The sequence below is a fragment of the Capra hircus genome, chromosome 5 (genome assembly GCF_001704415.2).
Source record: "Capra hircus breed San Clemente chromosome 5, ASM170441v1, whole genome shotgun sequence".
NCBI classification, from domain to species: Eukaryota; Metazoa; Chordata; class Mammalia; order Artiodactyla; family Bovidae; genus Capra; species Capra hircus.
In genome coordinates this window covers 55,225,465-55,239,477 of record NC_030812.1, presented here as the reverse complement: position 1 = coordinate 55,239,477, position 14,013 = coordinate 55,225,465, and the positions used below count along the sequence as shown (strand labels likewise).

The following is a 14,013-nucleotide window of genomic DNA, read 5'->3' as shown; positions in this document are numbered from 1 at the left end:
GGGTTAGTCACCTCCGCGAGACAGTAGAAATCTGGGGGCTTAATTGGGCTTTTGCTTAAAGCACAGAAGCTGGAGTCTGGGTGCTCCTTCATTGTGGTACCCTATTTCTATGAAGCTGAAAGCCCCATTCCTCTTGACTCTTGCTTGGACCCTTGCCTCTCTCCTAGAGCTATACCTGGGTGAGGGGGGCTCAGCTTCCCCAGGCCAAGGAGCCGGCGAGCTGGTCACTGGCAGAAGACTCCTGCCCATGACCCACCCCTCCCTTGCAGCTGCTGGTGTCCACTCGAGGAGACAATGAGAAGGTCCAGCGGGAGCTGAGCCACCTACAGTCAGAGAATGATGCTGCAAAGGATGAGGTGAAGGAAGTGCTGCAGGCTCTGGAGGAGCTGGCCATGAACTATGACCAGAAGTCCCAGGAGGTCGAGGAGAAGAGCCAGCAGAACCAGCTTCTGGTGGATGAGCTGTCTCAGAAGGTGGTGAGTGGCCAGCCAGGAGCACCCTGACCTCAGAACACCTTCTGCGTCCAGAGGGAACTCTGCTTCCTAAGAGGGTGGTATCGTGTTTGTACCTTTGTGCTGTCCTTCAGTTCGTGGTGGGCCCCTCTCCCACTCCATCACGTTACCCTCCTGAGCATTCTCTCTTCCAGACCCTTCTGCAGGGCTTGTGTTCTCTTCGTAGCAACCATCAGGGTCATGCAGGAAGGGAGAGGCCTCTGGCTGGTGGGGGAGGGAAGCAGGAAGATGGTGCTGGCATGACCTGAAGGACTGTCCCCAGGCCACCATGCTGTCCCTGGAGTCTGAGTTGCAGCGGCTGCAGGAGGTCAGTGGACACCAACGAAAACGGATTGCTGAGGTACTGAACGGGCTGATGAAGGACCTGAGTGAGTTCAGTGTCATCGTGGGCAACGGGGAGATTAAGCTGGTGAGTGGAGAAAGACGTGGTGGCCTTGTTCAGATCTTTCTTGTTCTGGGCACTGGTGGGAGGTGTAGGTGAGACACTCATGTCCTCAGAGATACTGAGAGGAGGGGGACAAGATCCAGGAAGCACACCTGCAAACTAGACACAGGAAAACACGCAAAGGTTTGCATAGACTCAACTGAAATACACATTTTAGCTCTACATACCTGGTGAAATTTACATTGCTGGATAAGGAAGCAGTGGAGATGTGCTTTTAGCAGGATTTGGAGATGGGGGCACAAAATTAGGAATGATATAGAGAGATCTGTGGCAGTGACGATGCCCCATCTGTGTGATCAAGTGGATCAGTCTGACTACAGAATATCCTGTTTCTCTATAGAAGGGAAGAGGGTGGCTGTCAGAACAGATCGTTGGATGCAGAGAGGGGGATTCAGTGTGAAAAGCCAGGTGGTACAGAGCTGCTAAAAGTTGTTTGGAACATACCTGTCCCACTGGAGTCCCTGTGCCTGTGGGTGTGTGTGGGGCTAGGCCGAGTGGAAGGAAATGGATAAGGGGCTTCCCAGGAGCAAAGAGGCACCTCCTCCCTCCCATGTTCACCCCACAGCCAGTGGAGATCAGCGGGGCCATTGAGGAGGAGTTCACGGTGGCCCGACTCTACATCAGCAAAATAAAATCTGAAGTCAAGTCTGTGGTCAAGCGGTGCCGGCAGCTGGAGAACCTTCAGGTCGAATGTCACCGCAAGATGGAAGTGACTGGGCGGGAGCTCTCATCCTGCCAACTCCTCATCTCCCAGGTGAGTGCCAGAGGTAGAGAGCCTCTGGGTGCCGTGGGAGAGGCAACTCTGTGGTTGTGGGATGACTGCTAGCACCCATGTTTCTGTCAAGGGCCTAGGGTCAACTGAAGTCAAGGACAGAAGAGCTAGGGGAAGCAGGAGAGGGTCCAGGCTAGAGAATTGAAGGTTCAGGGGGATACTGCCCTCTGAACCAAGAGAGTCTAAAGCAAGGGTCTCCAGAGGAATGGCCCTCAATCCTGCATCCTGGTGGAAGGTGTAGCAAGGAGAGGGGAGAGCTGGAGCTTGTGGAGGTCTGTGCTGCCTGGAGTTGGGCCCTTGACTCTATCCATCTTCTTCGTCACCAACCCTCACCCCATCAGCATGAGGCCAAGATCCGCTCCCTGACGGAATACATGCAGAGCGTGGAACTCAAGAAGCGGCACCTGGAAGAGTCCTATGACTCCCTGAGTGACGAGCTGGCCAAGCTCCAGGCCCAAGGTGAGGCCTGCTTAAACCTCCAACCCACCCGTCCTGGGACCTGAGATCAGAGAGGGTGTTGGGAGGCAAAGCGACAAACATCACAGGAAGCTGCCCGTCAGCACACTCACCAAAGCATTAGACTGAAATCCTGGAGTCCAGCTCACATGCTGCTTAGCATGCTTTGGCATGTAGCTCATTTTACGTGAACCATAAACCCTCCATCATCCTCTGTCCCTGCTATATGAAATTGGACAATCCTCACCCAGAAGAACATCCCTGTGGGCCCATTCTAAGGGTAAATGTGCCCTGCCCTGCCCGGTGCTCTGGTCACAATGTGAAGTTCTGTGTGGAGGTGGTAGGTGTGATATAAACCACTTCCTCCCTCTCCCTCAGAAACTGTGCATGAGGTGGCCCTGAAGGACAAGGAACCAGACACCCAGGACACAGAAGATGTGAAGGCAAGTGGGGAAAGTGTTGGGGAGACTGGGGCCTGGCAGGGCCGTCACCAAGCTGGTGGCTGGGAGTCTGGCATTGAGCTTGGGTGGGGTTGTGTTGCAGAAGGCCCTGGAGGTGCAGATGGAGAGCCACCGGGAGGCCCATCACCGGCAGCTGGCCCGGCTCCGGGACGAGATCAATGAGAAGCAGAAGACGATTGATGAGCTCAAAGAGTAAGAGTTCCCCAGGGTGGCTCCAGTCTCCACCTGGTCCCCTCGCCTTGCTGGGTCCACGCACACACTCCCTCTTGCACCAGGATCCAGTTCTTTAACTTCTATGGGTCATGCCCCAGCAAAGACATGACTTTGCAGTCCAGCTCCAGGAGGTACAAGGAGTGAGGACTAGTCCCTGTGCTCCAGGCTTCTCTGATTTGATAGCTCAGGGCCCCTTATTCTGCCATGGAAGCAGCAGCCTGAGTCCGCCTCTAATATACCCCGAGGTAGATGCGTCAACCCTACAAGGACTTATGTGTACAAGAAGGAAAGTGTTGGAGGGGTCAGTCTCCCCTTTGTCCCTCACTGACATCTCCTTGTTCTCCCCAATACTTCCTTGCTCTCCACAGCCTGAATCAGAAACTCCAGTTAGAGCTGGAGAAGCTCCAGGCTGACTATGAGAAGCTAAAGAATGAAGAACACGAGAAAAGCACCAAACTCCAGGAGCTGACGTGAGTGACGGGTCCGCCTGCAGACCTGAGACTACATGGGCTCAGACGGCTACTCACACATGCCACAGGGATAGGACGTGATCTAGATGGGGATACGGTGACCACAGGAAGCCAGGTCCTCAAAAGAACAACTTGATGGCGAGGGGGAAAATAAAGGAGACTTCTGTTCAGTATTAGCTGACATGGAAAGATGTGGGTGATGTTCCATGAAGTGTAAAAAGCAGGTTATCAACAGTAGGAATGGTATAATCTCGTAACATTTATGTGAGAGCCACATGCATGGAAGAGTCTGGAAAGATGGACACCAGAATGTTCACTGTGGTTTGATCTGCAAGTGGTAGAATCATGGGCTTTTTATGGAACTCATCTTACTTTTCTCATTTATGCACTGTGAATATGAATAACTAGTTTAGTAAGTAATAAAAAAATATAGATCAAGGAATGGAGGAGGGACAGAGGAGCAGGGTGGCCCTGAGTGCTTTTCATGTCTTCCTCCAGATTTCTGTACGAGCGACATGAGCAGTCCAAGCAGGACCTTAAGGGCCTGGAGGAGACAGTTGTGAGTGACTTCCCTTCTGTGCCAAGCCAACAGGGGGGTGGCTTGTGTCCAACCCTCCCCGTGATTTCTTCTGCACCCTGTTTCTCCCACCTTTCTGTGAAGTAAGCCTGTGGGATGATCAGGACACACCTTTTTGTAAAAAGATGAGTGACTCACTTGTCTGGAGAGACTGAAGGATCCAGTAGTTTTGGAGGGGGAATGGTAACCTCGTATTTGGTGGCCTCAAATTTTTCATCATTCTTTGCAGGCCCGGGAACTCCAGACCCTCCACAACCTTCGCAAACTGTTCGTTCAAGACGTCACGACTCGCGTCAAGAAAGTGAGTGCTGCCTCGGGGTCTTCCCAGCCCCCATATCCCTGTCCTGTCCTCAGGTTTCTCCAGCCCCTGTGGCCTTCAGTGGGGCTTCCGGGCCCGGTCTGAGTGGGGCCTGACTGGCCTCAGGATGGCCGTATCTTTCTCCCGCCCTGTCTCTCCTCAGAGTGCAGAAATGGAGCCCGAGGACAGTGGGGGGATTCACTCCCAAAAGCAGAAGATTTCCTTTCTTGAGAACAACCTGGAACAGCTTACAAAGGTTCACAAACAGGTAAGAGTGAGGGCAAGGGTTGAAGGGAACTCTTGAGGCCTGGGATCCCTAAATCCTCAGAGGCCCTTGGATTTAGAAAAATCTTATTGCATGTCTTCCTTCCCTTTCCCCCTTCCCTTTCCTACTGACCCCTTCTTTATGCTGTATTTGGTTCCACGTTTACCCTGTTCTTGGTTCTATGCCTGTTTTCCCTTTCCCAAAGCTCCCAACCTGCCTCTGCTCAAGTGGAATTCCCAGGTCTATGTTGTTGGAGGGTGAGGTGGAAACCAATAGAAGTTTCAGAGGCGTGGGCCTGGGACTGCGTGAGGGATGCTGGGCAGACCGTGGCCGGAGTGGAGAGCACTGAGCCAGAGGCAGCCAGGGGAGCTGGGCTTTCTCTCGTGGCGAGGACTCTATCTGCCTAGGCCTGGGGCAGGCACGCAGAGAAATGACACGATGTTGTCCCAAATGGCCCAGGCAGCCCCTGGTCGGGGCCAGTGAAAACTCCTGTGTATTAAGTTGCTGCCTCTCTGTCCCCCTCCTTGCTGCTGCGGTTCCTTAGGTGGAAGACTGGGTTTCAAAGGTATGGGGTGGGGAGGTGGCGGGGCAGTCCAAAGGAGTCAGGACAGGAAATGTTTGGTGCCCACAGAGCAGGTAACCCTCCCTAGTGCCATACAGCTGAGCCTTGAAAACCGGTGCAACACTGTCAGCTGGCTCTTTAAACAATTCTGAGAATAAACCTTAACCTATTCTTCATTCCTGTCTTTTCAAATCCACCTTAAAATGCTTTTTACGCTCATATTCTCATTAAACTAGAGCTTCAGCTTTTCTTCTTCCCAGTGCCATACCCAGCATATACAGTCAATACCGAGGACACCTTCTTATTTTTTTAATAATGAAAAAAAAAAAAAATCCTAGAGTTGTGGCCCAATGATGGTACACAGGGTTTATTTTATTTGGACCTGCAGAAGGCCTTACTACCATCTTTTCCCCTGTGCTTATTATCCAACAGTGTGACAACATTATAGAAAAGTTAAAAGATGGAAACATTTGTAATCAGTTTTGCCATTCTTTTTGTGTTCATTTTCCTTCTCTCTCCAAATGCATATTACATTGCGTCCCTCCCCACCCCACCCCACCCCCCGCAAATTTTTATTGTGGTAAAATACGCATAACATAAAATTTACCACCTTTAATCATTCGCAGTGGACCATTCAGTGGTATTAAATCCATTCGTAATGTTGTGCAACCATCCCTACCATACCGCTCCTTAAGTCTCTTCATCTTGTAGAACTGAAACTCCATCCCTATTAAATAGTAACCTCATTCCCCACTCTCTCTAACCCCTGGCAACCCCCATTTTACTTTCTGCCTCTCTAATTCTGACTGCTTTAAGAATCTCAGTAGAATCTAAGTGGAGTAATCTGGAATTTGTCCTTCTGCACCTGGTTCATTTGACTTAGCATAATGTCCTCCAAGTTCATCTGCACTGTGGCACATTTCAGGACATCACAGGCTGTTTTCTTCTTCCCTCTCCACCCCCCACCCCCATGCCTCTGTTCTAAGTCTCAAAGACCAGAAACTACTCACCTATAGGCTAGGACTCCTCCTAATTTCATCCCTCAGGGGACACAAGACTAGAAAGGAAAACACTAGAGATGTAGAAACCTCCCAGTTAAACAAGACCTTAAATAGCCAGGGCTGCAGCCTGTGACAAATTGAACTGAGTTACTGTCACAGCAAAAACATTGTTTATGATCTGTAAGTTGTCCAAAATGAAAGGGACAATTCTCCCAGCATCCTCTGCTACATCGATGTACCTGGTATCTTCCAAGGCCGGCTCCTTATGCAATCTGTAGACCCCCAGTCACTGTGTGAGACATTGTAAAAAGTTGAGGAAGTCTCTTCCTGGCCGTAAGGTGGTTGCTTAATTATAATGGGGAGAGGGCCGGCCCAGGAAATCCTCGAACATGAAGGTAATGAGCAGAAATGTTTGCGAGACCTCAAACATTTTCTTTCCTTCCTATGGGGCAGCCGTGTGGATGTGTGGATGTGTGGGGGGGCGCCTGTATTCCAGCTTCTGCTCCTGCTCTGCACTGCACCGAACCTGTGCTCAGCCCCATATCCACCCTCCAAACTGCTACTGTGCTCTTGCTGCCTTGCCCTGTGCATGCCCACATAGCCATCTCTGGGTAAGGGGGGTGCCTTGTCCCCATGGTTGCCCTGGGGCTGTTGGTCTGGCACCAGCTGTGAGATACTGGGGATTTGGTGGTGTTTTGGGCCAGGAAGAGATAAGAAAAGGGCACTATCACAAGAGTTCTAGGCTAAAAACTAAAGATTAATCTGTAGCATGCATCATTCCTTGGTTGAATTTTTTTTAAATAAGTGACTTAAAAAATAAAGAGTTCTGGGCTACAGAGGAGTTGACATGTTTTGCTGCTCAGAAAACGATGTAACTTTTTAATGCCTGGCCCGTTTGCTGAAGGAAGAAGGAAAGCATTTTCCAGCGCAGCAGTTAGGTAAAGGGATGAGGCCTTTGGAGGAGACACCGCGGCGTCCGCCTCCCTGACGGCACTTTTCTGTATTCTCTCTCCTGCCCGCACCCCCAACTCTGCTTTTCTCCGGGCCTCTGACCTGGGGCTCACCTCACAGCTGGTACGTGACAATGCAGATCTGCGTTGTGAGCTTCCTAAACTGGAAAAACGACTTAGGGCTACGGCTGAGAGAGTTAAGGCCCTGGAGGGTGCACTGAAGGAGGCCAAGGAGGGCGCCATGAAGGACAAGCGCCGGTATCAGCAGGAAGTGGACCGCATCAAGGAGGCTGTGCGGTACAAGAGCTCCGGCAAGCGGGGCCATTCTGCCCAGATTGGTGAGTGGGCAGTGGGATCACACTCCGGGGGATCCTAGCAAATTCCTTGATGTTAAGCAACCCCACCCCAGCCTCACCCCACCACTCCCGCCCCAAAAAGTAGAAAGTGAATTACTATCTTATAAGCAACTCAGTTCAACTATAGCTCAGGGACCCAGAGTGACTGCAGAGGATAGGTGGTCTCTTCACGGTCATCTTCCTTCCTTTGCTGCAGCCAAACCCGTCCGGCCTGGCCACTACCCGGCATCTTCACCCACCAACCCCTACGGCACCCGGAGCCCCGAGTGCATCAGTTACACCAACAGCCTCTTCCAGAACTACCAGAACTTGTACCTGCAGGCAGCACCTAGTTCCACCTCAGATATGTAGTGAGTTACTGTGGGCATAGGCGGAGCCCCAACCCAAGGCTCTCTGCACCTTATAAGAAATAAGATTGGGTTAATTATTGGATGGGATTAAATTCTTTTCCTAAGTAGCTTCATTTCTAACCCTTTCTCAACTTCAGACCTTTGATTAGAAGGTGGGCATCTGCCCTCCTAATCTTCAGCCATGTTTGTCATCTTCTGGTCTTGGGGGCAGGGTGGATGGCTCCATCCCTGAGGGTGAGTGTGGATCAGTGGTCCTTGGAATAGTGGAAGGTGGGTATTAGATGTTGCATCTCTCTCTTCTTCTCCATCCAGCTTCGCAAACTCCTGTACCAGCAGTGGGGCCCCGTCTTCTGGCGGGCCCTTGACTTCCTACCAGAAGGCCAACATGGACAATGGTGAGTGAACAAGATGGGTAACCAGCCTTTGGGATCCCCAGGGCAAACTGGAAAGTATCAGAAGAATAAGTGACCCTGTGCCTACAGCTCAAACAGTGCGCCTCCCTTCAGGGTCTTGGGCTCTTAGAAGTGGGGTCACATGCCTGTCCCCACCATTCCCTTCCCTCCCTCGCCCCTTCCCTTCCATTCTCCTCTCCTCTGTGAGGGCTCAGGGAGACTTTTTGTCAAACCAAATAATGATGCAGCTCAGAGTGGCTGAAGACAGAGCACCACAGACCAAGGTGGCAGCTATGTTCCCAAGACTCTGACCTTTCTCTTCAAGGAGTTAGGATGAGAGAGGGTTTGAGGAGATTGTTGGTAACATCTCTTTTTTCCCTTCTTCCAATCCTGTGTTCTCCACGGTGATCTCTACAGGAAATGCCACAGATATCAATGACAATAGGTATGCCAGTCCCCACTGTTCTTGGGCTCTCTGGGTGAGAACAGAAGAAATGGTTACCTTTCCCTTGTGCCCAATTTAGGGGTTCCCCAGAGCCTTTGGGGAGAGGAGGAGGAAATGAGAGCCACTCTCACCATCACCGTGTTGTCCAGGAGATCCAGTCATTCCCCTGCCTCTCTGTAGAGCACTGTCCCCTCCTCCAGTCCGCCCTATGGCTCCTCACCATTTCAGCTGTGGGGGCGGGGGGAAAACCGCCATGGACGTCTGATGACCTGGGTTTCTCTCCTGTGTTGGGGAACTTTGTGACTTTGGGCAGATCAGCTCCATCTCTCTGGCCTCGATTTGCCCAGTGTTGCTGTCCTTGGTTATCTCACAGGCATGCTGAGAGAGCAGAGTGACAGGAATGCTGTCATTTATACGGGAGCTGACAACGCTGTGATTGTGTTGGGTCTCTTCTTCCAGGAGTGACCTGCCTTGTGGCTATGAGGCTGAGGACCAGGCCAAGCTGTTCCCTCTCCACCAAGAGACGGCAGCCAGCTAATCTCCTACAGGAGCTGCCGCAGACCTGCACTTTCAGGTAGTTTCAGGCTGCTTCCTCTGAACAGTCTCAGGTTGCTTCCTTCCTTGCCTCAGCTTCTTTGTTTCTCCTGCTTTTTTAATCATCTCGGAACTTTTACTAAATAGTTGTCCCTCAACTCCTGCTATCCCCTCCTAGGGGCTACATGGGAAATGCCCGGTGTCCCCTGGACACGGGCCCCTCCCTCCTGCCTTGTGCCTGGTGATAGTGGTAGCCACAGTACTGCCTTTCTGCCACTAGGGGTCACTGCAACATGTCAGAAGAAGTGGGCAAAAGGCACTGTCCATCTACAGCACCAAGGGTCACCGAATCTATTAATGGTAGATACTAGGAGATCTTAGGGACAGGGAGGCCTGGCAAGCTGCAGTCCATGGGGTCACAAAGAGTCAGACACGACTGGGCGACTGAACAACAGCAACAATTAGAAGAGCTCTGCGTCCTGCACTCTTCCTATCTGTATATATCACCATTAAGCTTTAGGAAATGCCAGTGGAGGTGGAAAACTGTATATGCCTACCTTCAAGCCTTCCCCACCTCTGTCCCCTGTGCTCTCCCAGCAGCGCAGGCACCTTCCTGGTTCTCCTGTGTCGCCAGGTTTCTCACCAGGGCTGCTTTAGGGCTCAGAAGCGAGCAATGGGATCCTTGGAGAGTAAGAAACAAGAGATCATGGCTTCCTATTGGGTGGCATCCAAGCTGAGCCCTTTCCAGGGGTTTTCCAGAATAACAGGGCAGGCACACACACAGGCAGAAAGGCATGAGAAGCAAGCAGTAGGAATTGGGGAGGGAGTTAGGGAAGGCCTGGGGGTGGAGGAGCAGGGGCTTGGGAGGGTGGCATCTGGTCATTGGTATCAAACAAACAGCTTGGAAACCCAAGCTGGCCTAGATGCCACCCTGTTCCAGTTCAGTAGCCAGGCTGCAAGGTGGTTCCTCACAATTTCTTTCTCTTTCTTCCCCAGTTTCTAAGAGGGACTGAGGCCTCTTCTCTCAGCATGCTGCAAACCTGTGGTCTCTGATACTAACTCCCTCCCCAACAGCCCTTGTTGTTCAACTGTACTATGTTTGATGTCTTCTCTTACTCTGTATATCTTTGTACTCTATATCTATATTATCAAAAGCTGCTGCTATGTCTCTCCTCTATGTCTTACTCTCTAGTATCTAATGATGTATTTAGCAATTTCTAAGCATAGTGTACCCTCCTCATTTGGGGCCATAGGGAGGGGGGGGTCAGTGTTTCTTCTCTCTCTCATATATGCGTTTCTCACACTGAGTGGTGTTAGTCATGGAGATGATTAAAAAAGGAAAATGGGAGCTAGAGGGCTGTGATCCTTCACAAACACACACACACACACACACACACACACACACATGCATGCACACAAAGCCTTAAGCAGAAGAATGTCTTAGCATCATAAGATACAGAAAGGGCCTTTTCCTCCCTCCTCTTCCACTTTTAGCACAGAGGAGGATAAAATGGAAGGACTGCTTAAATTATACGAGAATTTTCTTCAGACACCCCTCACCTGAACCAAGGGGTTCTGGGTGTGCACCTCTGCCCCTTGAAGTTTGCCTTTTGCCTCCTCCTTCCTATTCCCCCTGGAAAACCAAGAACATGGACTGCTCAAGGGACCACTTCCCTTTCTCCCTGAAACTCCTTTTGATATTCTCTACCCCAGAGCTCCTGACTAGAAGCCAAAGCTGCTTAAAATGATTTTGCAAAGTTAAGGAGGCCAACCTATTCCCAACAGTCTATCAGATGGTCGCTCACCTGTCCACAGGAATAGTTCTAGCCAAGCAGAAGCAGTAGGATTGCTTCTTCGGCTTTGGGGGTAAACAGGCTGGAAAATTCCTAAGTGTTTTTTGCCACAGTGATGAGCTGGATTCCTTTCTCTGTCCCATATTGGGCTGCATGTTCTTCCACGTCTCCACCTTTTGGTGTGGGGGCTTCCAGTTCATTGGCAAAAGAGCTATCTCGAAATGCCTTCCTTTCAGACTGGAGCTTGACTTTTCCCTGATGATATACATTAATTTTTTTTTCCAAGAATTCCTTCTATAATGTCCTTATCAGGCATTAAGTGCACTTTAAAGAAAGGGGCAGGGCAGCTTTTCCAGAGGTGGAGGAGCCCAAGGGCTGGACCCGGGATATAGGTGGGGGGGCTCTCCTGCTCCCATGTAATTGACAGGACTATGGTTTTGTTTTCATATCCTTTCCTACCACATGGTGCTAAGGGGGCTTTCCAGGTAACTGCAGGGATGCAGAGTGGAGGTCACAAGCCAGTCCAAATCAAGAAAGAGTCCAGATAGCCTGTCTTATCTGGGATGGAAGAACAGGGTAGCAGACCACCCATCACCTAGTTTCTTAACCAGGAAAGAAAGCTCAGTGTGCCAGCTGGTAAATACAGGCTGTCGTGGCCCATTACTCCGTCAAGGGAAGAAGTCCCTTCTCCCTTTACCTGTTGGGCCTTTCAGCAACTAAAGAGAAATGCAGGGAAAAAATATACCAGAGGGGTATGGAATAAATCCAAGGCGGTGATATTCAAATGTTTTTCAGAACCAATCTTATAATAGAACCCTGATATAAAAAGTAACTAGAAGTGAGGCAGAGCTGGGCATTTTGCATTTTTACTGTTTGATGGAAAATGGTTCATTAGTTGAGGACCCCTTGAATGGTCCTAAGAGACCCTGAGGGTTCCTGTAGAGTAGTTTGAAAACCACTGCTCAGAGGAAAGGGATGTAATCTGGCTCCCCTGCCCCAAGCAAAGAAGGAAAGAGTGGGGTCAGTGAGCCACGCCGTCTCCAGACCCTGGTGAAGAGGAAGGAAGACTCCTGTGTACCTGGAGACTTGTGCTCATATCAGCCCCCAGGGCCCCCAAGACTCCAGTGGGTTTTACGTACTCTTGCCACCAAATGATTCGCTTCAAACACAGAAGAAAATGTGAATGTATCGGGCAGATGAGGAGAGAGGTGACAGAGGGAGCAGCCTTCTCTTGAGCAAGATGTAAGGGAAATAGAATTCACTTACGCAAATAAGGAAAGCCTTCACCAGAAGCTTCACTCGACCGTCCTCCTCCTTCCCCTCCCCTCACGCCCTCACCACCTTCCTTTCAGAGAGCCAGGGTCTCCACTTGGGGCACCTGGCCTGCTCACTCACTTCTGCCAAAATGTTGCATGCCAGCGTGGACGACAAACCAAACCGCACCAACCCCTGTGTGTATTTACTTGATGTACATAGATATCTTTAAAATAAAATACATTCAGTGATGACGCTCCGGTGTTGCAAATCTTTATCCCTCCCCAGTCTCCCTCCCTTCCCTGCAGGTAATGGCATTGTGACAGTGTGGGACATTATGACAGTCTTCCAGGTGATTTTCCATATAGTTACATGCAGGTTTCCCCTCCGCCCCCACTTGACAATATATCCTAGAGATCTTTTCACGTCAGTATACATGCTTACCTCACTAAAAAATATACATATATTTTTTCCACAAACTTACCCTATAATTTATTCAACCATTCAATGTTGGTGGACACGTATCCAGGTTGTCTGTAATTTTTAACAACAATGGGATCCTGTTTTCTTCCTTGTTCTCCCACAGACCACTGTCAGCCCCAGCATCAGTTCCATCCCTCCCTTGCCAAGAGCTCAAGATTGTTCACCACAGTCCCCCTTCTAACCCCCCACTCCAGGGCACAGCCCCACCTATTGTCCCTGGTCTCACTTAAAAGCTTCTGAGATGAACAGAGAAAACCCCACAACTAAAACACTGGGGCAGTTAAAAACAAAGAGCCACAGAGCTAACCGGACCTTGGTGCTGGCTTAACATTCTGTGTATCTCTGCTGTTTTCTCTCCCACTTCCCAGAGCAACTGGTTTAAACCCTCCCTCTTAAATCCTTTCTTACTCGCCTCTCTTAGGCAACAACTATGTCTGTTTTAAAGCGTAAATTAAGGTGATGGAGTGTGAAATTCTTCATTCCCTCCCTCCCAAACACACACACCTACACACTTCCATCTACACAGATCCCTTTTGTTTCTACTTTCTGACAAGCGATAAATCTCCCTTCTCTGGGCTAAATCAAGGCCCTTCTAGATTTTCTTTCTTAAGGTACTTACAGACTCCATAGAAAAAACAAAAGCGATGCGGTCTTGGGCAGTTTGCATCTTATTTGTTAACTTCTATTTTAATGAATTTGACTCTTCTCCTTGGTGAGGTCTCCCTAAAAAGTGTGTTTTTACCATGTGTTTCCCTATAAGGCACTCCCTGCCAGGTTTTCTCATAACCAAATTTCCTGAAAAAGTCTTAAGCTTTCCCTCCCCTCTTTCTCACTTCCTACTTATCCCTCAGCCCATCCTGATCTGGCTCTTGTTCTGCTGAAAGTGCTTTCCAAAGGTCACCAGTTGTGGGACTGCCCTGATAGTCCAGTGGTTAAGACTCTGCCTTTCTACTGCAGAGGGCATGTGTTCAATTCCCCTTCTGGGAACTGAGATTCCTCATGCTGCATAACACAGCCAACTAAGAAAAAAAATTAAAGCCCCTAGTTGCCAAAGACAACTCAACTCCCTTGGCTTTTGTGACCCTGCTCTCCTGGCCCTGTTTATTTCTCTGGCCACCCCTTCTCAGTCTTCTCCCACTAGCCTCTCACATGCTGGTCTATGCCAGGGTTCAGTCATTGGACTTTCCTTGGAGTTGTCATTCATGTCCACAGATTCCTCACAAAAATTAAACTCCTATTCCCAGCCCAGATCATCCTGCTGCCCTAAACACTGGGCACTCAGGTGCCCTAAACACTGTTAGGCAAAAGCCCGGGATTCATTCTCAAGTGTCTCCCTCTCCCTCAAAGCCCACATCCACTGTGAATTTTACACACTTAACATCAAACTGAACCTTTAGAGGCCATCCCCTTCTATCCCAATAGTC

General features: G+C 50.0%; 1 protein-coding gene across 2 annotated transcripts in view; it reads left to right on the top strand.

The window, feature by feature from the left end:
* KIF5A (kinesin family member 5A) overlaps positions 1-12,360 on the top strand; it is a 29,037-nt gene extending 16,677 nt beyond the window's left edge. The window contains exons 14-29 of one of the 2 annotated variants that reach the window (XM_005680281.3): positions 270-476; positions 775-921; positions 1,523-1,711; positions 2,071-2,188; positions 2,564-2,628; positions 2,729-2,838; positions 3,228-3,329; positions 3,828-3,888; positions 4,136-4,207; positions 4,368-4,472; positions 7,104-7,320; positions 7,535-7,688; positions 8,001-8,083; positions 8,498-8,525; positions 8,985-9,099; positions 10,056-12,360. In XM_005680281.3, coding sequence (XP_005680338.1) covers positions 270-476; positions 775-921; positions 1,523-1,711; positions 2,071-2,188; positions 2,564-2,628; positions 2,729-2,838; positions 3,228-3,329; positions 3,828-3,888; positions 4,136-4,207; positions 4,368-4,472; positions 7,104-7,320; positions 7,535-7,688; positions 8,001-8,083; positions 8,498-8,525; positions 8,985-9,063 — 1,737 coding nt within the window. In that variant the 3' untranslated portion in view covers positions 9,064-9,099; positions 10,056-12,360. Of the gene's footprint in view, positions 1-269; positions 477-774; positions 922-1,522; positions 1,712-2,070; positions 2,189-2,563; positions 2,629-2,728; positions 2,839-3,227; positions 3,330-3,827; positions 3,889-4,135; positions 4,208-4,367; positions 4,473-5,013; positions 6,823-7,103; positions 7,321-7,534; positions 7,689-8,000; positions 8,084-8,497; positions 8,526-8,984; positions 9,100-10,055 lie in introns of those variants that run through there. The other variant, XM_018048017.1, reaches the window with a different exon arrangement.